Raw genomic sequence first — 25,986 nt, forward strand, 5'->3', positions numbered from 1 at the left:
AAGAAAACGAATCCCTATCACACTGGAATGAGGGTTAAATGAAGGATATGCAAATTACCTAGTAAGTACTTAGCACATAGTAAGTGGTCAGTAAATAGAAACATAGAAGGTTGGGTCATAGTCTCATTTGTTAATGACTAATTTCTGAAAACAGGAGATGGATTACAAGAAAAACTTTTGGGATTTGTCAATAAAAAATGGGTCTAATTTCTGGTATCTCAGAAACAGCCTATCAGATGATCTGCATTTTGTAACCTTTTTGTGTGTGTGTGTGTGGAGGAAGGGGGCACTGGGATGATAAAATTAGGGAGAGTATGTGTAATATAGTAGTGACTTGTGTCTGTGGAAACTTGGGCATTTGGTAGGGTAAGCTTAATAGGGGCCCACTGATGGCTTCCTGAGGAGAAACTCCCTCTATTCAGCTTCCCTTATGTAACTCAGTGGCTCTCTAGGACCTCTAAGGGAGAGAACCTTCCCTTCAAATTCTAGTAGTACATGTCACCTTCTCTTTATTCTTTATTCATTCTCATTTCCAATTCTACCCCCAGGATCATGTATATGAGCTTCTCAACACCATTGATGCCTGCCAGTGCCATTTTGATATTGTAAGATTCTTCGTCATTCTCTTCTACCCTAGAAAAGGTCTTGGTTGGAACAGTGTGGGTTGGGAAGGGACTGGAAGAATGGCTATTCCTTCAGGATGATAATATATTACAATATGTTTAATATAATATACTGTATTATTCACTGCGTGACTATAGTTCTTTTGTATAAAGTGCTGAAGTTAAAGGATATTTACATGTGAAGCAGATCAGCAGTATGATTTATTTAATATAACAATGACACCAAAATGTTCTTATTCCACCTTTTCTAACCTCCAGATGTTACCAAATTTCCTGGCCTTTTTGTATCTTGAGCTCATTTTTAACCCCTGACTGTGGTTCCGATTTTCTCCTTCTGAATTTTCCATCCTACCAGTTCCTCCTTCTAAACAGACCCTTTCAGAGTCTATTTAGTACTGTCTGGAATGGTGGGTGAAGTAGGAATTAATTGGCCTTGCTGTTCTTGGGTTCCTATGTATTTTCCTTGCAGAATCTCAACTTTGACTTCACCCGGAGCTACCTGGACTTGATCGTGACTTACACCTCAGTTATTTTACTTCTGTCACGGATTGAAGACCGACGGGTACTCATTGGCATGTACAACTGTGCCCATGAGATGCTGCATGGGCATAGGTGAGTTAAAAGGATTTAGGAGATGAAGAATCTCATACATGGTGGTATGAGGTACAAGGTGGACACAAAGGAAATAGAATCCATGTTTTCTCATTTGAGGACTTACAATCTACATGATGATCCAGGCCAAAAAAAAATTTATTTTTTTTTAATGTTTATTTATTCTTGAGACAGAGACAGAGCATGAATAGGGGAGGGGCACAGAGAGAGGGAGACACAGAATCTGAAACAGGCTCCAGGCTCTGAGCTGTCAGCACAGAGCCTGACGCGGGGCTTGAACCCACGAACTGTGAGATCATGACCTGAGCTGAAGTCAGATGCTTAACTGACTGAGCCACCCAGGCGCCCCCCCCCCCAAAAAATTTTTTTTTAAATCCTTATAATGGCATATATCAACAAGTGCACAGCTCTTTTACATATAGTTAACTCTTGAGTATCTTCTAGTGGATTATCCAATTTGCATTGTCTCTGATCATTTTTTAATCCTGGGCTGGCTTCCACTGTGCTTTTCAGGTTATTGCGAAAGGAAGATAAAGTTTTCTTTTTTTAGTATTGGTAGGAATAACATTAGCAAGGTAAAGCCATTAGAGGTAAGTAATGTATGATAGTACATTTGAAGCCAAATATAAATGGATTTTGGATCATCTGAAATTCTGTGCCCCTCCATTAGTGCAAATAAAAGTATTTAAGGGCTGAAAAAATGAAGACGAGAAGAATCAGAGTAGGCTGTGACAAATTGTTCTGTGTATGATGTGTATTCCCATGTGTCTCCAGGAATACCTAGGTACGTGCCTTACCCATTGGCTTTGAATTTACTTGTATCTTTTTGGGTTGTATACAGATTTGGACCTAGGCATGTTACTCGAATTGCAACTAATTAACGTGAATTTATAGAGTACCTATCATGTGTTCAGTACTATTTTGGGTACTTACATGGCAGAAACTTTCATGGACCTGCCCCAAACTATGTAGTTCTATCTAATAGCTTGATACACTTGGGTCTGGAATGGGTTATCTATATATCTATATATCACAGTTTAGTTTCTATATCTTTGAAGGTGGAGGGGGATGCCAGCCTATGCACACAGCTTTATCCCATCTGCAAACATGAGAGTTTATATCATGGTCAAGGGAGACCTGTAACTCTTCTTTCCTATGCTTTTTCCAGTGACCCCAGTTTTGCCCGTCTGGGGCAGATGGTGTTGGAGTATGATCACCCTCTGAAGAAGTTGACAGAGGAGTTTGGGCCTCACACGAAGGCAAGTTTCCTGAGAGAGTGGAGAATTCCTCTGGTGGAAGTATATCGTCCTCGTCATTGACGTTAAGGATTCATTTGTTTATTCCCACAGGCTGTGAGTGAAGCTCTCCTCTCTTTGCACTTCCTCTTCGTCCGGAGGACCCAGGGGGCTGAGCAGTGGCGCAGTGCCCAGCTTCTGAGTCTCATCAGCAGCCCCCCAGCCATGATTAACCCTGCCAATTCAGACACAGTACGTTCCCTTCTCTGATCAGTGATGACATTCTCTTTGCCAAGGCCATCTCTGTAGAGTGTGCTTCTTTCAAGAAATATCATCCCTAAGAGTGCTTTAGCCCTCTTCTAGGATATGCATCTAAGTTGATAACCTCTTATAGCTAAAAAATCATGTTTGGATTCGAGCTTTTGTTTGGACCAGGATTAGCGTGTGGCTGCCCATAGGAAGAATTTAATGAATAACCATAGAATGAATGGACAGATGAAAGTGAGTCATTAGACACCTATTCAGCCCAGCAGGAAATTAAACATAGGCATCAGTTAATGAACAAATATTTTTATTCAATTAATATGGGCCCAACGGGGCGCCTGGGTGGCGCAGTCGGTTAAGCGTCCGACTTCAGCCAGGTCACGATCTCGCGGTCCGTGAGTTCGAGCCCCGTGTCAGGCTCTGGGCTGACGGCTCAGAGCCTGGAGCCTGTTTCCGATTCTGTGTCTCCCTCTTTCTCTGCACTTCTCCCGTTCATGCTCTCTCTCTGTCCCAAAAATAAATAAACGTTGAAAACAAAAATTAAAAAAAAAAAAAGAAAAATAAATAGGGGCCCAACATCCGTGCTTCAAGAACTTAAACTCTTGGAGGGAACATATGCCACGTAGTCATAAAAATACAAGAGATGGTACAAGATGAATGAGAAACGCCAAATGAGTGATTTGTACTTGAGGTGGCAAAAAAATCCAAAGGAGGAAGCGATCATGAGAACATTTTGAGTATTGCTTTTCTGAGCTGTTGAAGAGATATTATATTACATGTTTCGTTGTCCCAACTTCCAGCCCAAGCTTCATTTCCTTTTCTCAAGTGTATTCATTTTTGCTCATTTCACTTCCACTGCCTCACCTCCATGATTGGCAGGTTCCCCAGCTACTGGTTTATCAAAGTGTCCTGAGTCAGTCTGGTAAAATAAAAGTTGGTTTTGATACTTAAATTCTAGTTTGACTGCCCTGGTATTGACTGCCTTAGTCTTTAGGGGAAGACCAGGTTCAATAATTGCTTGACCATCTCTGCCTCTCTTCTCACAGATGGCCTGTGAGTACCTATCTGTGGAAGTGATGGAACGCTGGATTATCAGTAAGTTTTATGGGATCAGGTGGGAGTAGATGTCGCAGCGTGTTACATGGATAGAAAATTCCAGAAGTCTTCATCTGCACTATTTTATCCACCTGCAGTTGGGTTTCTTCTTTGTAATGGGTGCCTCAACTCCAACAACCAGTGCCAGAAACTGTGGAAGCTGTGTCTGCAGGGCTCCCTGTACATCACCCTAATCCGGGAGGATGTGCTACAGGTGCACAAGGTCACCGAAGACTTATTTAGCAGTTGGAAAGGGTGAGACATGAGAGCCAACTAATCTTATTTTGAGATTTTTAGGGTTTTGGGGAAGAGGGAAGACAGAAGTGAAGGGAAGAAAACATTCTCAGGAGGGAAGATCGGTTATTTACATTAGATGACATTGAGAAGTCAAAGAAAATGAGGACTGGAAAATGTTCATTGGATGTGGCTATAAAGGTGGTCTTAGTGCCCTTCCTGTGCACAACTTCAGTTGAGTGGTAAGGTTGAAAACCGGGTTGTGGGTTTAGAAGCAAATGGGGGATAAGGAATTTAATAAGTAATTCTTTTAAGAAGTTTGACTGTGAAGGGAAGAATCGAGAGAGAACTATAAAGAGAAGGAGGCGTTGGATTGAGGAAGGGGTCACATATCTTTATTACTTTTTTATTATTGCGCACTAATATCCAGAAATGTACAAAATAGAAAGTGGACGTTGACTACAATCTCATCTCCCGGAATAGTTTGGCGTATGTCCTCCAGATGCTTGTGTGTCTGTAACACGTAAAGGTGTGAATGTGTTTTCAGCCTTACATAAGCAATTTTTAAAGAGCAATGGACCCGCCGCTACATTATGTTCTGCAGTTTGCTTTTTTTCACTTACTATATTTCGGATATTTTTCATGTCCGTCTATAGTGACTTATCTTATTCTTTTTAACAGTTGCGTAGTATTCTATTATGTGGTTGTAACATAAGTTATTTACCCAATCCCCTGTGATGGACATTTGAACCATTTCCACTTTCCTTTCTTTGTTTTTTTAACTGAAGCATAGTTGAGAGTGTTTCCTTTTTTAAAAAAAAAAATCATTACAAACAATGCTATAATGAACATTCTTAGACGCATATTTTCATGAACATTTCTCTAAGGTAGATTCTCAGAAGTGGAATTGCTGGGGTAAAGGGTATGCATATACCAAATTTTAATAGCTCCTACCAAATTGCCCTCCAAACAGCTGCATTATCTGCAGTCTATGAGAATACTTATTCCTCATACTCTCAACAACTGGATATTACCATAAAAAAATCACTGTCAGAGTTAAGAGAGAGTAAGTCTAAGATTAATAATTAGAAGTTACAAGGGTTGGATTTGGGTCTATATCTACATCCATATCTGTATACCTATAAAACTTTCTAATAATTATTGCTTGTTTTTTTTCGAAGTTTCTTTTTTTCTGAGAGAGAGAGAGAGAGAGAGAGAGAGAGAGAGAGAGAGAGAATGAGTGGGGAAGGAGCAGAGAGAGGGAGACACAGAATCCAAAGCAGGCTCCAGGCTCTGAGCTGTCAGCACAGAGCCCGATGCAGGGCTTGAACTCACAAACCGCAAGATCATGACCTGAGCCGAAGTCGGACGCTTAACCGACTGAGCCACCCAGGTGCCCCAAATGATTATTGCTTTTAAGGAATGGAAGGCATGTTTGAAAAGTGTTCAGTTCCCCATCACTAAGAACAACAACTAAGATGTAAGGTTTATAGTTGAGGGAGGTTTTTGGTATAAATGATCTAATTTGATCTTCATGGTACTTATACTCATGTGTAAGTATTAATATATTTTTTATAGATGAGAAAATGGAGTTAAATCTCAATGCCACTCATTGGAAATAGGAAATAATTCCAGATTATTTGACTCTAATCCTGTCACTTTCCATCATACTATGTAGAGGTGAAAAAATTATCTACCAGGAATGCTGTGGAGTCGAATCCTGATTTAATTAAGATACTTTCCAAGTCTAAATTTCTTTCATTCTGTGCCAAGTTCAGTAAGGGAGTGGTTTGGAAAAGGGAAAAGAAAGGTTATGAAGTTTGACTAATGCAGTGGCAACAGTGATGCAGGACAAGAGAAGACAGATATAAGGGACCCAGGGAATACACAGAGCCTAAAGTAATGTGGGATTTTTGAGCCTGGATCACTAGTAGAAAAAGGAGATGGTCAGGAGAGTCAGATATTACAGACAAGTGAAGATCAACGAAAAGGCCATTTGGTGATTCAACAGTTCACATTGACTTTAGAGAGAACAGTTTTTTAAGTGTCAAAAGCTTTGTGGGATTCAAGGGTCAGTGAAAGGTGAGGAAGTCAAGAGTTTAGGTGTGTCTTTGGAGGAGTTTGGTGGTGTGGGAGGACAGGAAAGTGCAGCAGATTGTCAAGGTCAAGTGAAAGTCTTTCAGGATAAGGGAGGCTTTGAACTTATGTGTTGGGAGTAGAGAATAAACTGGTGGAGAGGGAGAGACCAAGTGACAGAGGTAACTGATAAAGAAAAATTCTAAGAGGAGAAGGGTGAGAATGGGATCCAAGGTAGAGCTGGAGTAACTACTCCTACTTAAGAGCAGGGCCCGTGTCCTATTTATGCACTGCCTCTTTTGTCTCCCCCAAACCTGTAAGAGTACTTGGCCTAATGGTGTCAAGGCAGGAGCACATGACAAGAAGTCCAGACCCAGTTTTGCCATTACAACCCTATGTAACCTTGGGCAAGTCGTTCCTCTTCCCTGGATATTATTTTCTTCATCCGAAAATAGTGAGGAGAACTAGATAATCTCTAAGCTGTATGAGTCTCTTATTAGTAGGCCAGGGTGAAAAGTTGGGTTGGGAAAGATCCTGAAAGTGAGGGGTGCCCATGCTTCCCATACATAGGCTGTTATTTGGAATCTCTCAGGACTGGGAAGGTGGGACAAGGTCTCTAATTGGTGGTGTGGCCAACCCTGCTGTGCTTGTGTCAATTTTCAGGTATGGCAAGAGAGTGGCAGACATAAAGGAAAGCAAGGAGCATGTAATTGCAAACAGGTAAAGGTGGGGAATGGGCTCCCCAAGAGGGGATGGAATAGGAGTCTCTCTTGACCTTTGTTCTCACCTAAACCGCCCACAGCTTAATTGCTTCAACCCAAGAACTTGCTGCTTCCCCACAGATTCTTGTGTTTTCTTACCAAGTCTAATGGGAGCACTGAATGTTCTTCCTATCTGATACCCCTTTCTAAATGCCTTAGGAGGATTTTTAAGGATGGGAGAGGCACTATTCTCTCGTTTCTACTTTCTTTCCTTAGCGGCCAATTTCACTGTCAACGGCGCCAATTTCTGCGGATGGCAGTGAAGGAGCTGGAGACTGTGTTAACAGATGAGCCAGGACTGCTGGGTCCCAAGGCAAGAAAATGAAACGCCGGCAGGGGAATGATGACCAATGATGAAAGACTCTGTGGGGGAGTGACTTGGCATTCATTAGTTTTTGCATTTCTGAGTCGTTCGTGATCTGTTTATATATGTATACACTGATTCCCTTGAATCCTCCTGGAGCACCCCAAAACTTTTTGGATCTCTTTATTGGGTACCATCAGGGGGTAGTATATGATGCATTATAGCTATTTGTGTACTTGTCTTATCCTCTATTTGAGTGTGATCTAATTGAAGATAGAGCTTGCTTTTTTTTTTTTTTTTGCCAAACCACATAAATGCCTACTAAATATTTCCAAGACTTAATAGAGATGAAATAGTATTGACTGTGAGCTAATGTCCACATACGTGCATGTCTGATTCTGTTTCACATGGTTTTTATGGGTGTCTGTGTTTATTATTGGATACTATTGCTGATGAGGTTACACGATTGTGTTCATAGGCATATTATCATGATGGTTCTCTGTGCTCTGAAATCCATTTTTAAAGTTGAAAATTCTCATAATCTCTGTCCTCTCCTTAGGCCCTTTATGCTTTCATGGCTCTGTCCTTCATTCGTGATGAGGTCACCTGGCTGGTTCGCCACACAGAAAACGTCACCAAGACAAAGACACCTGAGGACTATGTTGACTCGTAAGTACTTGACATGGTTAAGAGCCTTGACCTTAGATGGATTGGGAAATGGCACAGGGAGGCATCAAATGACCTCAGGAGGTCTCCGTTTCTGCTCTATTATCACTGTCTTTGTCTCAGTTGATATTTCTAGTCTCAAAACCTCCCTGTTATCTTCCTCGACTCTGCAGGAGCATTGCAGAATTGCTTTTCTTATTGGAGGAGATCAGGGCTCTTGTCCGGAGACACATCAAAGTGATACAGCAATACCACCTTCAGTACCTGGCCAGATTTGATGCCCTTGTGCTCAGTGACATCATTCAAGTAAGTTTAATTAACTAAACTTTGGAACTGTCAGGGCGATCCCTGGTCATTTCCCGCTGGGGGCCACCCTGGCTGAATCTCATGCTTTGTAGATTGTCAAAAAGCCCGATTTTCCTCTCTGCATTTGTTGAAAGAAAAAAAAAAAGACTGATAATCTCCACGGTCTTTTTTTTCCCCCACCTCTTACATGAAGAAATAGGAGAGAAAAATACTTAGGAGAGAATATTTCTTCTTACATGAAGAAATAGGAGAGAAAAATACTACTTAGAAATAGAGAAAAATAAAGAGAAACTGGGTGTTAGCATGGCAGTGAACCCAGGGGATTTCCTCCATCTCTTGGTTAGCTCTTTCTGTTTCTGGCACTTACCAGTTCTTTCTACCTTCATGAACTGACTGAGCCTTGTGGTCCTGGTTTCTGTCCTGGTGGAACCTCTACCCACTTGATGTCAACTCGAACTTCTCTTTTAGAACCTGTCTGTGTGTCCTGAGGAGGAGTCCATTATAATGTCCTCATTCGTCAGTACTCTCTCCAATCTCAATCTCAAACAAGGTAATTGGAGGGAAGAGGAGAAGGTAAGGTATATAAGGGTGAACATCTTTTGTTCTAGAAATCTTGATCTCTTGAGCCAGGGAGTGGGACAAGATGACTTTGAAAAGGACCTACCATTCTGTGGAGTTTGATATAGGGTGCTGTTTTATTATTTTCTTTTAAACTTCTGTTTTTCTTGTAGTTGATAGTGGAGAGAAATTTGAATTCTCTGGATTGAGGCTGGACTGGTTCCGTCTGCAGGTAGGTCTGTTCCTGTTAATGGTCCCGCATTCTCAAGGTTCTTCCTCCTCAACAATCGCTTCTCTGTTTATTTCCTAATCTCTGCTGTATAGAGTGATTCAACATTGACAACTACCGATTGACAGGACAAACCCTAACCAAACTGTAGCTCCTAGGTGGGCTGTCCTTTTCATTTATTTTGTTCTTCTCCACCCTTTTCCTAACTCCAACCACAGGCATATACCAGTGTGGCTAAGGCTCCCCTGCACCTTCACGAGAATCCTGACTTAGCCAAGGTGATGAATCTCATTGTCTTTCACTCCCGAATGCTGGACTCAGTAGAGACTATACTGGTGGAAACTTCTGACTTGTCTACTTTCTGGTATGCCCTTATTCAGAGCTCTTTATCATTTGACCTGATCTCTTCCCTGGCTTCTGTGGAGAACAGTAGTTCCTTCCAACAGATGGGAAAATATTGTTTGAGAGTTCCTTAGAGGCAGGTGCTCCAACTCACTCATGCCAGGTTCTACCAAGTCATAGGAATTTTAGGTTGATTCCCTTTTGTTTTGGCTTTCTTTAGGATAATTATCTGTGATAATTCATCAGTATGTATTTTTCCACACTGGTATCTTTGGAACCTTCTGCAGCTTCTTTTTATTCTTGGGGTATTTTGATTTAAAAGAGACATGGAAAATGTGGGGTTTCAGTGGAGGGAGCTGAAAATAATTGAGAGAGTTGGAGAATAGGGCCTTTGGAGAATGAAAATTAGTTTGTCTTCCTTAGGTATCATTCAGCATTTATCAAGTGACCACTGTTGGACATAACTCTGTCCTTTGGCAGATCAAACAAACAACACAATATGTTGGCTCTGTTCTCTGCATTCAGTATAGGTGGGGAGATACAACACCCACGTACATGTGAAAAGGACATCAACATAATAATTGCAAATGTAAGAAAGTGTAAAAAGAGTGCATGATATTGAGAGGATATAGGGTTGAGGAAAGATTAGTATCATGGAATTAACCTGAGAAAGTTTTCTGGAGCCTCAGTGGTCGAATTTTGGGAGGGATGTGAATTAATATTACTGTAGGACTTCTAAATTAGGGGGAATAGCCCAAATCATGCAGAAGCTCTAGGGTGCCTGGGTGGCTCAGTCGGTTGAGCGTCCGACTTCAGCTCAGGTCATGATCTCACAGCTCGTGAGTTCGAGCCCTGCGTCGGGCTCTGTGCTGACAGCTCGAAGCCTGCTTTGGATTCTGTGTCTCCCTCTGTCTGCCCCTAACCCACTCGCATTCTGTCTCTTTCTCTCTCAAAAATAAACATTAAAAAAAATTTTAAATCATGCAGAGGCTCTGAGGGAAGAATAGCAAATTTTGGACAAGGGCAGGGAAGAAGATTAGCACTAAACCACCATGGGGTCCAGTATGAAAATCGAAAAGGGTTAAGTTTCTTGGTTTCCTGTCTACCTTAAGAGTAGGGAGTTGTGGGGGCACCTGGCTGGCTCAGTCTGTAGAGCATATGACTCTCAATCTTCGGTTCATTAGTTCAAGCCCCATGTTGGGCATAGAGCTTACTTAGAATGAGAGAGAGAGAGAGAGAGAGAGAGGAGGGAAGTGAGGGAGGGAGGTGTGAAGATCAGTAGATATTTGTTGAAAGAATGAATATTCTCTCCACCCCAAAGGGACCAGCAGGCTCCTAAACCCTGGTTCTAAGTCTGCTTCCCCTTTGTCTGCAGCTTCCATCTCCGCACCTTTGAGAAGATGTTTGCCGTGACCCTGGAGGAACCTACCATGTTGCGTTATGCCATTGCTTTCCCTCTGATTTGTGCTCATTTTGTCCACTGCACTCATGAGATGTGCCCGGAGGAGGTGGGTACCCTGACCTCTAAGCCCTGTCATCTCTCTAATCACATCTCATCCATATTCCACAAAACACAATTCCAAGGGTTGGTTTTGGTCATAAGAAGGGTACAAACATAGGTATGTGACATGTGACCCTACGTGTCTCAGCTTGATGTAGAACGTGTCCTCTCTCTGGGTCTGTTTCTTCTTCTGAGTGGTGGCTCAGAGCAGATTATGAGGAAGAAGTGACTGTCTTGGTGATGACAATTTCTTCCTTGGTTCCTCTTTTCCAAAGTACCCCCACCTGAAGAACCATGGCCTTCATCACTGCAACTCCTTCCTTGAAGAGTTGGCCAAGCAGACCAGCAACTGCGTCCTGGAGCTCTGTGCTGAACAACGAAACCTGAGCGAGCAGGTAGGCTCAGTCTTCTCTCTCTATTTCAGTTTCCCTCTGTCTACCTTGTCTTCCTGTCAAATGCCAAGTTCTCTAACCCTTTCTCCCAAGTAGAGCTAGGGCTTTTGTGTACTTGAGTTTATGGCAGGTTTCTTTTCTTAGTGTAGTTCCTTCAGTCTTTACTCCCTTAGGACGAGATAGAGGTGTCCAAAAATACTCTTATTTGAACAGCTGCATACCAGCAAAATCTGTGCTCTCATTTGAAGCGTTCTGAGAGAGGAGTTAGCTCCCTTGTTTATTCCCCCTCCCCTCTCTGCCCTGTGTATGCATAATTAGGACTGTGGCCCCTGTATCACCTGTCTTGTCTCACCTTTCTGTCCAGCTGCACCCTAATCCATGGCCATGTGAACATTTTCAGGCACCTCCTCTGTGTTTATCCTCAGGGCTGCTTTCTTGTCCTTGTCTGCTTGTTTCCCCCACCCCCACGCCCCACCTTGACTGACTCACAGCACCTGGTCATGATTAGCTCAACCTAAATTTCAGAAAATTAGAAAATGAGGAACTTGTTGCCCTGGAGTCTTTTAGGTTTCCTGGACTACCCACCCTTCCTGGGTTTGAGTCAGGCTTTGTAGCAACTTTGGTAGAAGGGGGTCCGGGTTGTGTGTGTGTGTGTGTGTGTGTGTGTGTGTGTTGTGTATGCATATGGATGGTTAATATTATTACTTACGTAACCTTCCCATTGTCTCATATGTAAAATGCGGATAAAAATAGTTTCTTCACAGAGGTATCATAGAGATGCAATGAAATAGAGTATGTTAAAGATTTAGTACACCGCTCTCAATAGATGTCAGCTGCTATATTATTTGGTACTTACTGAGCCCTAAGCTCTGTGCTGGGTTTTTGGGATGGGGTCCCAGAAGGAAGTTACACTATCCCTGCCCTTGGGGAATGTCCTGGTTTAAGGGAAAGAGGAGTACAAACACATGCCAGAAAGAAATTTAAGTGATGAATGCCCAGAAGCTAGGCAACCAAGTAGAATTGCGGGCATATTCTTCACTTATTTTGAGTCCCTACTACATGCAAGGGACGCGAAAGAGATTTGCTCAGTGTTGTATCAGGGGTGACTCAAGCGTGATGTGAGTAATTGTTTTCATGCACACCAGGACTTTTGTGCCCAGATGAGTATTGCCCCCTCTAAAGTTATCATTTGGAATAAATAATTAGTGATGTTGCCATAACGAGCAGAGTTACGTTATTTTGGAATTACTTTCAGAATCTACCGCAGACGTTTTGGCATAACATCAGGGTTGACACATCTTTAGGGTCACATCTCTTAGCATGACTGTGAAGTACTAAAACCGGTTTTCTCATGGTGCTTACGCTACCTTTAGAGGAATTCTGAATGAAGAGTTTCCAGACGTGCTCTGCACAGGCTCTGCAGCATTGGATTAAGTGGAGAGAATTCTAAGATGATTATCTTGAAGGAGAAACCTGAATATATAATTCTATCTTGTATTTTCTGTGCAGCTGACTGGGCTATCTCAGTGAAGAGAAGAGATACAGAATTGATTAATAATAATAAAAAAAGAAGTGGAAAGAGAGTGCTGGCCATATTGTGAGCTCTGAATCTTTGGACAGCTACATAGCACGGGCATCTGTAACCATGGGACAGAATATGAAGGGATGTAAAGTGAGATGGTTGTTCCATCCAAGCAAAAAATAACTTTCTTCCCAGGTTGGAAGATCCTAGAAAGTGCAATTGCGTGGAGCTCTTAGGTCCTATTCCTTTTACTTGAATTTTTCCATCAGTAAAGAGTTTCTCTCAGGATGTGAGTGGGGACTTGACGATCTGATCCATAAAAAACACTGCTGTTTCTAGACTTTGAGCCCTACCCATGGAGAGATATTTAGTGATACCTAAAAGAAATGAGTGCATTTCAAATTGGCCCCCATTCAAGGAGGAGATGCTGGAAGGAAAGAGAGAGAAAGGCAGACAAATAAAAGAATAGACAATAGTGGAGGGTCTGCGAGATGGGCTCCTTGTCAGTTTTAGGAATGGATCTCACTATTCATTTGTGTTTGTCCCTAAAGCTTCTACCTAAGCACTGTGCCACTACCATCAGCAAAGCCAAGAATAAGAAAATCATGAAGCAGAGGCAGACTCCCAGAAAAGGAGAACCTGAGAGAGACAAGCCAGGAGCTGAGAGTCACCGGAAGAACCGCAGCATTGTCACCAAGTGAGGACCTGGGCCCTTGAGGGCCAGGTGGCCACTGCCTCCAAGAAGGGAGAGCAGGGAAGAGGGAAGGTGATTCGGCAGAAGAACGTGGGAGTGGTGGTGGCAAGTGGCAGATACGGAAAAGCACTTCCGTGTGAATTTCCTACTTTGCCTTTGAAGGCGGCATCAATGTCCTAGAAGCTGAAAGGGTCTGAGGGTCATGGGCCTGACAAATCCTTCCTGGGTACTAGCAGGTAGTGCCAGCCCTGTAATTAAAGCTCGTTTTACTTTCTCAATTTCCCAGCATGGACAAGCTACACCTAAACTTGACAGAATTGGCGCTGACAATGAATCATGTGCACAGCTTCTCTGTGTTTGAACACACGATCTTCCCTTCTGAGTATCTCAGCAGCCATCTGGAGGCCAGACTCAACAGGTATCACTCTTTCCTTGTCTTCTATGTTTGCATAGTATGGTAGTCCTTTTTTTTTTTTTTTTTTTTTTTTTTTGAGAGAGAGAGAGCACACACATGTGACTGTGTGCGTGTGCATGAGCGGGGAAGGAGCAGAGAGAATCTTTTATTAAAAATTTTTTAAAAATTTATTTCATATATAGAGAGGGAACACAAGTGGGGAAGAGGGAGAGAGGGAGAGGAAGAGGGAGAGAGAGAGAGAGAGAGAGAGAGAGAGAATCCCAAAAGCCTCCATGCTCAGTGTGGAGCCTGACATGGGGCTCTATCCCATGACCCTGGGATCATGACCTGAGCCAAAATTGAGTTGGATGCTTAACTGATTGAGGCACCCCGGTGCCCCTGCATAGTATGGTGGTTCTTAAAGTTGGGTTCTGTTAGATTCATTTTGGTGGTCACTCTGATGGAGTTAATCTGGCATAGGTCTCAAGTATCTTTATTAAAATGCAATTAACAAAAAAGGTCCCAACATTCTACAGGTGGTTTGGTAAACAACCAGAACTGATCACCACTGGTTTAGTGGTTTAGTAGAGTGAGCGGGGATTTTGCAGTCAGGAGACCTGTGTTGACATCCTGGCCATTAGTTAAGACACTGGAGTGGGGAATCTGACTTGTTTGTGCCTTGTTTCCTACCCTGAAAATAAGGATAATGATATTTACCTTATAATGAGAATTACCTATAATTGAGAATTGGTATAGAATTAAAGGTAATAATGTGTACGAAGTTCCTGACACATACAGGCTTCAATAAAATAGATTCCCTCCCTTCACTTTGCCTCTCTTTCCATTGCCCCTTGAAGTAGGAGGAATATTCCTTATATTGGAGTTGAGTGCTATAGTCAGTAATTAGGGGAATGAGGGGAAAAGGTTTTGTTTTCTTTGTTTTTGTTTTTTGTCTTAAATAATACTCCAGTCTTCTATGTTTTGTTTTGGAATTTGTAATCTATTCGCTTGAGTTGCCAGGGAAGGCATGCTTGAGAAAGTGACATTTGGGTAAACTCCTGAAGAAGCCAAGTGTGTGACTATCTGAGGAAAGAGCGTTCTAGGTAGAGGAAATAGCCAGGGCAAAGGCTCTGAGATGGGAACCTGCCTAGAATGTTCAGGGACCGGGGGAGGCCAGGATGGCTGGACCAGAATGAGCCAGGGACTGATGGGTCAGATGTCAGGTTAGAGACTAGGTTGGAGGAGTTGGCAGACAGTGTAGGTATTTCTATGTCATTGTAAGGACTTTGACTTTGACTCTGAGTGAGATGGGGAGCCTTGACAGGGTTTGAGCAGAGCACTAACAAATGTACCTACCTTTTTGGGTTTCTATGAGATTTAAAGGAGGTAATGTGTGTAGTTAAATCATAGCACGGCACCTGGAACACAGTATAAATGTGCTGCTACTGTGTTTAATATTATGATTGTGATTATGATTTTTGTCACCCAGAGCCATTGTGTGGCTGGCTGGCTACAATGCCACTACCCAGGAGATCGCGAGGCCTTCTGAACTGTTGGCAGGAGTCAAGGCATATGTCGGTTTCATACAGTCACTGGCCCAGTTTGTGGGTGCAGATGTTTCTAGAGTCATCCGCAATGCCCTCCTGCAGCAGACACAGCCACTGGACTCGTGTGGGGAACAGACGATCACCACTCTCTACACAAATTGGTCAGTGTTGCTTAGCCTCTTCTACTGCCTTATTCCTTTGTTACCACTTTTGCCTTTACACGGTCAGACCTTGGGTCCAGGCATTTTAGCTCTGAGGGCCATAGACCCCCAAATAGAGGCTTGTTTCTGCTAGAGGACTAGAGCAATAAGCGGGGGGCAAACCCAGATGTCCTTCTTTCCATGTACTATCTATTTCTGACCTTCCATGTAACACCCATTCATCTACCCTGTAGCAATTTGACCTTTCCCCTCTTATTCTCCAGTTCTTAATCTTCCTTTTCTGGATTCTTACTGTTTTAATTTCAAATGCTCTCTCTTCCTCTTTCTGAAGTTCTCTTATTTCTCTTTGCCCAGCTTCTCTACCTGAAGACTATTCTGTCTAACACAGTATCTCCAGGATACAATCGCTTCATCCCAGATATGACCATGTCGAGTCTAGCAGTTTGTTTTTAATAGGAAGGGAGCTGCCTCTCCAAAACCAGAGGAGGTAGGGATTAGCAATGTTTCCTTTGAGAGTTTAAGGATGGAAAGGAGCCAGATTCCTACCTCCCCAAGCCACTGGGTGGCGCTCTTAATCCAATATCAGCTCAGCAGGAGCCAGGTTGCAAAGAGCCCCCCTGAGCAGGGGGAAAGACGGAGACCAGTTTTGCAAGTAAGAATGCCACCAGGGGCGTGTCAGGAAAGGAAAATGGGTGTTGTGGGTTAGGTGAAGACTTTGAATTGTTAAAGAGGGCATGCTTCTCTGAAGGGGGCACCCACCCCTTGCCTCCACCTGATCGCTACCCCCACTAAGCGCCTTACTTTTAATGGAAAGTCTCCCAGTTTCAAAATTTTGACAACAAATTCAAACTAAAAGAAAAAAACCCCTCACCTTTGATGGCTGGGTTTGCCCCCCACCCAGGGGACTTCTGTAAGACCTAGACCCAGAGCTAGTTCCTGGGTGAGTGGCAGGGGCTGGCCACACCCTCCTTTGCCTGGAGGTTGGGAGGGGATATTTGGAGGCTGGATGACCAGTGCTCACAAGGCTTCTGTCAGTCCAGGAGGTTTGACTTGGGACTTGGCTTCTAGAATCCTATGTCCTCAGTCCAACATTCTTTTATTTAAAATTTTTTTTTAACATTTATTTATTATTGAGAGACAGAGACACAGCGTGAGCAGGGGAGGGGCAGAGAGAAAGGGAGACACCAGAATGTGAAGCAGGTTCCAGGTTAGTCCAACATTCTTTTATTTTTTTTTTTAATGTTTATTTATTATTGAGAGACAGAGACACAGTGTGAGCAGGAGAGGAACAGAGAGAGAGGGAGACACAATGGAACAGAGAGAGAGGGAGACACAATCTGAAGCAGGGTCCAGGCTCTGAGCTGTCAGCACAGATCCCAACTTGGGGCTCGAACCCACAAACTGTGAGATCATGACCTGAGCCGAAGTCGGACGCTTAACGAACTGAGCCACCGGGCGCCCCCCCTCAGTCCAACATTCTCATTGGAGAGGTTGAGGCTAAGTATATTTCAGAGGAGCCCAGTTAGTAGGAACTTTTTTCTTGTCAGTTTGGGCTTGTCTTATCTGACAGAGAGAGGCCTAGGGTGAGGGGAGAGAACAGTTGGAAAAGAGCAGGGGCTGAGAGAGGGGAGTGCATACTGTTACATCTGACAGCCCTGTGAAATACCCTGCGGACTGGAGGAGAAGCAGAATTACAACACTGCCAGTTGTTCTTGAGCCAATGGCTTGGGGTGTTAATTAGAGTGTTTTGCTGTCTTCTTTGAGTTTCTTCCCCCCACCCCAGCCTTTGGCAGAGTTTCTCTTCCCGAGCCCAGTGGTAGTAGTGGGGAGCAATGGCAGGGAGAAACGATCGAATGCTAATCTCGTGTGCTTTCTTGGCCAACCCTTAGGTACCTAGAAAGTCTGCTTAGACAGGCGAGCGGCGGCACCATCATCCTCTCCCCCGCCATGCAGGCCTTCATCAGTCTTCCCAGAGAGGGGGAGCAGAACTTCAGCGCAGAGGAGTTCTCTGACATCTCTGGTGAGCCCGGGGCCTGGTCTCCTTGGCAAGGAGCTGAGCCTTTCCCCTCAGTTCAGCATCTCGGCCTCCAGACCTTCCCAGAGGCTCATTCTGTAGGCTCCTCAACATCTCTGCGGGATTACATGTTGGGGACAATAAAGAGATCCTAAGTGAGAGCCAGAATTGAGGAGTGGCCTGGGGGTTGCAGGTGGAGAGGGAGAGTGAGGGGAGTTGGGAGCTAGGTAAGGCCACTCAAGTTACTGAAAGGGTTTATTTTTCGAAGGGTGGTAAATAGTTATTTTCCATTTCCACACAGAATAAAGAGTTACACATATAACGAAGGGTAAAAGATAAATAAATAAATGTAAGGAGGGAATTCTGATATTTGGAGTTATTAAATAGTAGTCTGATGTCATGGCATCTTCTTTCTGAGGGATAAATTTTAGGGCCTGAGCCAGAGCTTGGATTGCTGATGTATAATGATGATAAAATAATAGATGACATTGACTGTGGGCTAAGTTCTAAATGTTCACACCTATTAATCCCTTTAATCCTCACAATGGCTTTGAGGTAGGAACTCCCATTAACCCCGTTTTACAGATGAGGACACTGAGACACAGGGAGGTTAAGGAGCTTACCTAAGGTCACACATTCATAAATGTCTGAACTGGGATTTCAACTCAAGGCAGTCAAATTCTAGAACCTGGGTGCTTAATCACATGCGGTGCTGCTTCCCAGTGTCTAGAAGGACTTTTGTGTCTTAAGGCCGGTGGGTAAGGATTGTGGAGTGAATGAGTTGGGGTGTCCTTCTCTTTTTAAAAGAGGGCTGGAAGCCATACAGATCCTTTTTAATGGATTTGTTTTACTGACTGATTGATGAACTATCCTACTGTTTCCTCCCTCCTTTCACCTCCATATAAATCCTGGCTCCTGCATGGTGTCTGGTACAGGTGGGGGATGCTTTCGTGACCCCGCCTTCTCCATTCTTCCCCTTCCTTGTTTGGGGGGGCATGTTATAGAAGAGCACACAGTTCTGTTGTCCAGTGCTGTCTCCTTCGTACCCTCATTCTGATTCCATCAGTAAGCTGACCCTACTCTTTGCGTGCTGGAGGCTTCAGATGTCCCCTTTTGTCAACCCCACCCACAAACTGTAGGCAGCATCTAAAATCAGCTTTAGGTCTTGCTGACAACTGATGAGCAGCAGGAGGTAAGGCTGATTCCCCCTTCTACCACCCCCACCCCAATTTCCCCGAGTTACCATGGTGATGGGGCAATGCTACTGTAAAAATAGATAGATGGAAAGAGAAGGATGGCCTAGGGTTACTAGCCTGGAGTTGAGAAGACTAGAGTAAGGATATTCAGCGATCTGAACTGGATGATCAGTGTGTTTTCTCTCTCCAGGGGAGGCAGTTCAGCCCTTCTTCCTCTCTATCAGCCATTTTGGCATTATCAAGTTGACCAGGTGGCACATCTTTTTCTAATTCTCAGCTCAGTTTTTTTCTACTATAAATCGGAGAGGCCAGAAGTGTGTAGTATTTACTCTAGATGGGGCTCTGACCAAGTTCCACTTCCTCTGTTCTTGGTGGAAGCAGAGATCAACTGGTCCTGCCTTCAACAGCTTGAGCGTGAGCCTTGATTTCTTTCCCCTCTGAACTCCTATTAACAACGTTAAACTCACTTTTCTGCTGCCGGTCTCTTGTTGTTGCTACTTTTGGTTTTGTACGATTTTCTCTGCTGGGATGGTGCATGGCCAAAGACCATCGCTGGAGCTCCTTCCTATTTGGATTTGTCACTAATGTTTCCAACAGGGGATTTCCCCAGTAGGGTGTCGTTTAATCCACAAAGAGCCGAAAGTGGGATGAGTAGGGACAGATAAGGCATCCGGGGCAGACTAGAGGGAGGAAGGACTTAGAGGAAGAAACAACTGGGATTCTGGGGATGTGTGTTGGTTATGAAAAAGAAAAGGTAGGTCCAGGAGAGGAAAATTTGGACAGTGAGGCATTAAATAAGGGAAGCAGAGGGAGGAGCAGAGAAGACACCAGAGCTTAGATAAGAAACTAGTTGTGGTATCTACAGAAAGGGGCAATAAGACATTGTGCTAGATTTCAGGTACCAGCCCTTGACTTGGTTAAGTGACCTTGAACAAGCGCTTGACCATGTCTGTTAAACCAGAAGGATGTACTGTATACCTCAGAGGGCTGTTAATAATGATCACATCAATAATCCTTTAATCATATATATCTTTGTGGGCTTCTAAGATTTTTAGCATGGGCTCTTATTGACTCTCATATCCACTCTGTGAAGTATTCGGGGCAGATATTAATTTCTTCATTTTACAGAGAGGTAAATGGAGGCTCAGAAGGGTCAGTGACTTGTTTAAGGTCTTACATCTAACGAGTTAGTACAGCTAGTCTTGCAAGAGCAAAACCCAGGTACCACAGAGAGGGACTTGGGAAAGGATTGCTTCCTGTAAGAATGTAAAGTAAATATCATTTGCGGTAAGTGTTTGCATGAGTGCCAGTGGGGAGGGGGTAAATGGTCCCACAGGATGGCCAGGTCTGTCACCTAAATGTAGGATTGCAGGCCACTTCTGCTCCCCAACTTCCTACTTCCTTTCCTTGAGGAAAAATATTGTAAATGTTCAGATTTACCGTCTGTCTGTGGTGTAAACACTCCAGTGCTCTCTGAGTCCCACCCGGGACCTCTGTAACTCTGTTTCAGAGATGCGGGCCTTGGCTGAACTGTTGGGCCCCTACGGCATGAAGTTCCTGAGTGAGAACCTGATGTGGCACGTGACCTCTCAGATTATGGAGCTGAAGGTACTGTGTAAACAAGGCCTGGGAAAAGGCGCAGCCTCAGGGAAAAGGGGCAGGAGTAGGAGACTGGTCGGGGGGTGGGGGGATGTACCATGGTCTTGTCTTCTGCTTCACGTCTCTGTGTCCTGGCTGCAGAAGCTGGTGGTGGAAAACATGGATGTACTTGTTCAGATCAGATCCAACTTTAGCAAGGCAGACTTGATGGCTTCTCTGCTGCCCCAGCTGATAGGTGAGCACCTCCCTGATGGGACAAGGAACTGTGGCCATGGCATTACGGATGACAGGGGTTTTGGGGGAGTGGGGCGGGGCTAGGCTGGGTGTGCAGAAGCAAAACCCGCACTAGTCTCCTGAGTTCTACTTTTCTCATGCTCTTCCTTCTCCGCAGGGGCTGATAATGTGCTGAAACGCATGACCATCATTGGAGTTATCCTCAGTTTTAGGGCCATGGCCCAGGAGGGACTTCGGGAGGTGAGCTGAGGGCAAAGGGCTGCCCCAGAATCACAGATGCCCCTGAGGGTAGGGTTTGTATGAGAAATCGCGGAGACGTGTGGTGAGCATTGAGGAGAGAGGGGGAACGTAATTTGGTAGAGGTCCCGGAAGATCTCTGGGGACAGATGAGCAGAGGACACCTAGAAGCATGATGTGAGGGCCGCGTGGGAGGCTGGTGGGGCCTTATCCAAGCTGGGGCCCTTGTTATGTTTGTTCCGTCTATCTTTGCAGGTACTGGCACTGCCCTGTGAACTCATTTATCTTCTCTCTCCTCCAGGTGTTCTCCTCCCACTGCCCATTTCTCATGGGTCCCATAGAGTGCCTGAAAGAGTTTGTGACCCCAGACACAGACATCAAGGTATGGGACAGCTCGAAGTGCAATCCACTTAGGAGATTGTTGTTATCGAAAGGACGTACCCAGGACCTCATGAGGGAGGGAGGGCTCTGAAGAATACTGTAGGGAAGGAGCCAGCATTTGAATTTTTTTTTAAATCTTTATTTATTTTTGAGAGAGAGCGAGCAAGCAGGGGAGGAACAGAGAGAGAAGGAGACACAGAATCTGAAGCAGGCTCCAGGTTCTGAGCTGTCAGCACAGAGCCCGAGGTGGGGCCCAAACTCAAAAACTGCGAGATCATGACCTGAGCTGAAGTTGGACACTTAGCCGACTGAGCCACCCAGGTGCCCCAAGGAGCCGGCATTTGAATAGGAAGGAGCTGGGAGAGATTTTGTAGAGAGAGGAGTAGTGGTCAGACGATATTCTTGGAGAGACAGGGCAGAGCTGGAGAGACATGAGGGGGATGGACAGAACTGGGAGCCTGGCGTACCTGTGAGAGGGTTGGGGAAACATTACTGGAGAAAGGTAAGATCTAGGGTAGCATTGGCGGCTTTTTCTAGCTAAAGTGTGCCAATTAGATACTGAACTGTGTGCAAACAAGTTCCCTCTTCAGTCAGGAGCTCAGGTACTTTTTGTAAAATGATTTATTGCTTCCATCCCCACCCTCTCCACCTGAGCCCAGTTTCCCTTTTCTGGCCTTTCCTTCCTCCTGGTTCTGAAACTTTTTGATTCCTCTATGTCTGTGTCACCTGGCTCAGGCCTGCATCTACTACAGAGATGGAGAGAGGAGGAGGGGCTTCTGCAGGCACCCCGAGTAGAACATCCACTTCTCTGCCTGCCCCCGCCCCCCCATCTTTGCAACATCTTCTTGTCTTTTGGATCACCTGAAACAAACAGGTGTGTTATGTAGGATATACAGCCAAAGGCTGGGAACAAGGGCCTTCAGACACATAGGGCAGGCCACTTCTTCATGGAGAGAGCTCTGTGATTAAGAGGGAACTGGTCAGCAGGAAGAATCAAAGTTGGATATTAAGAAAAACTTCCTTGCCTTGAGATCAAAGGAATTGTGAGATTTCCCCTCTCTCCCCCTGAACCTCAGGCTGAAGCAGTCCTGGGGACCATGTGGGTTTGATGTTTCACTGGGCTGGCTGCCTCTTCTGACTGTTCTTTTACAATGAACTTGGGTTTCTGGAAGCTGCTGATGTCGGGGACGAATGCCTGTCAGAAGCTTGTCTACCTGTATCTCCTGGGCAGCACTGATTTTAGGCCCTGCCTGCTGGTGAAAATAAGTAGGTTGGAGCTGGAGTGGGGGGGAGGAGAGGTGGCCTGTCCATCAGAGATTCTGTTGCTGTCTCAGAGGAGTGTGAAGCTTAGGGAAAGAGAAAATAAGACTCCTTCGATCATCCCTTTCTTCTCCAGAAAAATCACAGGTCATGGACCCGGTCCCTGATCTCCCCAGATCCATGAACTATAGGGAATTTAAATAAAGGGCAGAGCAGAACGTGGCAAAGGTGAGCCTTCCATGACAAGTACCATAGGTGAAGTGTGTGTTGATTGGTGTATCTGTAGGCTGCTTTGCTAAAGTTACCCCACCCAGTTGTCTACTCTTGAAACAATTGTCCTTGTTCTCTCCAAACATTTTCAAGTAATTTGGTTAACCTCAAATGAGGTCTAAATACTCGGCATGGGAGTGGGGCTTTGGGGCCATATCCCGGGAACTTGATTTTAAGTACTAGAGATTCAAGTATCGATCAATAAATGTATTTTTGTAATTTAAATTTGGTTAGCTAACATACAGTTCAATATTGATTTCAGGAGTAGAATTTAGTGATTCATTACTTACATACAACACCCAATGCTCATCACAACAAGTGCCTTCCTTAATGCCTGTCACCCATCTAGCCCATCACCCACCCACCTCCCTCCATCAATCCATAGTTTGTTCTTTCTTGTTAAGAGACTCTTATGGTTTGTTTCTCTCTCTTCTCTCCATCTCCCTTCCCATATGTTCATCTGTTTTGTTTCTTAAATTCCATCAATCAATAAATAGTAATTGAATACCTTCTATGTGCTTAGCGTTGTGTTAAAAACTAAAGAGGAGAAAAAGAAGTGCAATGTTCCTGGCTTTGAGAGAAAGGAAGAGGAGGAAAGGAATAATGTTGATTGGTGACTCATGTTTATTAGTGACTCTGAGTGTGTAGGGTAGATGCTTTATACATGTGACCTAACTTAATCTCCACAACAACTCTGTGAGGTAGTGTTCTCCCAGTTTTACAGATGAGGAAACTGAGGCTCAAAGAGGTTAAGTAACTTTTAGCCAAGGTCACACATTTAGAAAGTGGTGGTCCTGGGATTTGAACCCAGATCTTCTCACTCCAAGGCCTTTTTCTCCCCTCAGATGCCATGAGGTTGTAAAGGATTATTTTCTAGGTGCTGAGATAAGCCATATGTGCCACCTCCTATCTGAAAAGGTAACTGATAATACCATGTGTGATCCATGCTAAGTCCGTGGTACCACTTTAGGAAGGAAGAGATGAATTGGGCCTGAAGTGTTTCAGCGAGGGCTTCACACATAATATGAGATTTGAGTTAAGCCTCAAGGGGTGGGTGTCACTTAGATAGAAGTAGAGGTCAGGAAAAGACGCTGTAGATGAAGAGGGAACCCAAGTATGACAGTAAGGAAGCGAGTTGTAGCTTGGAGGCAGTGAATTGATGACTCTGGTTGCATTGACTGTAGGAAGCTCTTGGGGAATTAAGAGTGAGAGAGGAAATTCGTACTGTGGAGTATCTGAATGCCAAACAAAAGCATTTGTGCCTTTTCTCTGTAGGTTATGGAGAGCTATGAAAAGAATACCTAGAAAAGATGATAATTCACCGAAGGGTTAACATCTGTGATCCGGGAATCCTGACTACCTGTAGCTTCTGTCAAACACTTCCCTCTGGGAACCCTGTCCAGAATGTTGTTTTCTTCTCTACTAGGTGACCCTGAGTATCTTTGAGCTGGCCTCTGCTGCAGGAGTGGGCTGTGACATTGACCCAGCCCTGGTGGCTGCCATTGCCAATCTGAAAGCTGGTAAGATTGGGGAAAGTGGGCAAGGGAGGGCTTGGACCATTATTTTTAGGTGGGAAAATGTCAATGTCAAAAGAAATCTTCCCTTGGGATTGTGAATTCAGAGGATATAAGCTGGGAGCTAAAGAAAGACTTAAAGTGCAGTCCCTAACCCCCAGAAAACATTTACATAGGCAATTTAGATTCCTAGCCACGTTCCAACCAGTTGACCTGTCAATCTGCTAAAAAATATTAAGCGAGAGCCCCTTTGATGCTCAGCAAATACTCAAAGGAACTTGTGCTCTAGTTGGGGAGGTAAGATTAATGCAAATGAGACAATGAGAGAGCAAGCCACAGTTACATGTGATTTCATGCTGAGTTACATGTGATTTCATGCTGTGGTACAGCATCTATGTGTCTCAGAGTGATCTGGTGCTCTCCCCTCCCATAGAATCACCCTGATGCTATTCACTTCTTCCTCTCGTCTCCCGTTGTCTTTTACATTTCCTGGTACACATTTCTTCTTTCTTACGCACACTCAGAATGGGATGAAACCAAGGGGCTGGTATTAAGCCCTTTCAAAATTGCTGGACTGGCCCTTCTCTCTTAGTTTGGTAAGACCCTTCCCTCTCCTTCCTGTCTCCCCACCCCATCAGGCAGCTGACAGTGTCCTCTGACTGCATGTCCTCAGAGCCCTTCCCCAAGAGCTCTGCTTTGGTCACCAGAGGAGGCCTCCAGGATCAGGCCCCTCATGAGAAGTGGAGGCCAGTCCTGTTCCCCTTCAGCGAGAATGACTTGCCTGCAGTGCTTTAGAAAGCGTTTTCCTAGATAATTTTCTTACAGGATCTTCCCAGTAATCCTGGGAACTAGGACCTCTATAGAAGATAACTCCTGTTTGCTGATCTTACTTTCCCTCTTTTTTTTTTTTTTTTTCCATCTTACCAGATACTTCATCCCCTGAGGAAGAATATAAGGTGGCCTGCCTGCTCTTGATCTTTCTTGCTGTTTCCCTCCCACTCCTCGCCGCTGACCCTTCTTCTTTCTATAGTATTGAGAAGGATGGTAAGTAAGGAGTAGGTGGGAGGGACCAGTGCTATTAGGATAGTCTCCCGGGGTAGGGAGAGGAGACGGAGACATTTGTCTGGAGAATGTACAGAATTCTGACTCAGGTGTAAATTTCTGTTTCAAAGAACACTTGAGAATGAAGTCTCCGTAAAATTCAATTCCAGTGAGATTTCTTAGGAATACCCTTATCCTAATATCTAACTATCTTCTGATGTTTCTAGGAATATCATCCCCCAAATGCCTCCTGGTCCTTTTGGTGTCAAACGGGGGTGGCCTAGCCTGAAACAGTGAGAAAGTACCAGCTGGGGTCAGCCTGGGGTGGCTCACTTTATTTCTTTTTGTGTCTCTCCCCCTCTGTCAATCATAACCTAGGTTACAACAACAATATTCACTGCTTGACCAAAGCCATCATCCAGGTATCTGCTGCCCTCTTCACACTCTACAACAAGAACATCGAAACTCACCTCAAGGAGTTTCTGGTGGTGAGTACAGAGCCCAAGGCATAGCCCACCTCAAGCCCAACACAGGGCTTTGAGATCGAGAGCTGAGCTGTGATCAAGAGTTGAGTTGGACACTTAACTGACTGAGCCGCCCAGGCACCCCCAAGTCCTCTGTTTTTAATAAGGTCTCCGGGACATCTGATGCACAATCAAATTGGAGACACCAAGTTTTAGAACCCATAAGGAAGCCCTTTCCAACTCTAATCCTCACAAACAAC

General features: G+C 44.4%; 1 protein-coding gene across 2 annotated transcripts in view; it reads left to right on the top strand.

Annotated features, from left to right (window-relative positions):
* The window catches only part of NCKAP1L (NCK associated protein 1 like), a 40,949-nt gene that overhangs the window by 8,097 nt on the left and 6,866 nt on the right, over positions 1 to 25,986 (top strand). For both annotated transcript variants that reach the window (XM_047865411.1, XM_047865412.1), the window contains 26 exons: positions 549 to 605; positions 1,093 to 1,235; positions 2,404 to 2,494; positions 2,585 to 2,722; positions 3,781 to 3,829; positions 3,928 to 4,084; positions 6,803 to 6,859; positions 7,117 to 7,213; positions 7,764 to 7,873; positions 8,044 to 8,176; positions 8,645 to 8,726; positions 8,908 to 8,966; positions 9,182 to 9,327; positions 10,681 to 10,813; positions 11,082 to 11,201; positions 13,272 to 13,417; positions 13,701 to 13,832; positions 15,298 to 15,516; positions 17,406 to 17,536; positions 20,237 to 20,334; positions 20,467 to 20,560; positions 20,717 to 20,799; positions 21,098 to 21,178; positions 24,134 to 24,227; positions 25,149 to 25,265; positions 25,641 to 25,750. In XM_047865411.1, the coding sequence (XP_047721367.1) occupies positions 549 to 605; positions 1,093 to 1,235; positions 2,404 to 2,494; positions 2,585 to 2,722; positions 3,781 to 3,829; positions 3,928 to 4,084; positions 6,803 to 6,859; positions 7,117 to 7,213; positions 7,764 to 7,873; positions 8,044 to 8,176; positions 8,645 to 8,726; positions 8,908 to 8,966; positions 9,182 to 9,327; positions 10,681 to 10,813; positions 11,082 to 11,201; positions 13,272 to 13,417; positions 13,701 to 13,832; positions 15,298 to 15,516; positions 17,406 to 17,536; positions 20,237 to 20,334; positions 20,467 to 20,560; positions 20,717 to 20,799; positions 21,098 to 21,178; positions 24,134 to 24,227; positions 25,149 to 25,265; positions 25,641 to 25,750 (2,877 nt within the window). The remainder of the gene's footprint in view (positions 1 to 548; positions 606 to 1,092; positions 1,236 to 2,403; positions 2,495 to 2,584; positions 2,723 to 3,780; positions 3,830 to 3,927; positions 4,085 to 6,802; positions 6,860 to 7,116; positions 7,214 to 7,763; positions 7,874 to 8,043; positions 8,177 to 8,644; positions 8,727 to 8,907; positions 8,967 to 9,181; positions 9,328 to 10,680; positions 10,814 to 11,081; positions 11,202 to 13,271; positions 13,418 to 13,700; positions 13,833 to 15,297; positions 15,517 to 17,405; positions 17,537 to 20,236; positions 20,335 to 20,466; positions 20,561 to 20,716; positions 20,800 to 21,097; positions 21,179 to 24,133; positions 24,228 to 25,148; positions 25,266 to 25,640; positions 25,751 to 25,986) is intronic.

Source organism: Prionailurus viverrinus, chromosome B4 (genome assembly GCF_022837055.1).
Source record: "Prionailurus viverrinus isolate Anna chromosome B4, UM_Priviv_1.0, whole genome shotgun sequence".
Lineage (NCBI taxonomy): Eukaryota > Metazoa > Chordata > Mammalia > Carnivora > Felidae > Prionailurus > Prionailurus viverrinus.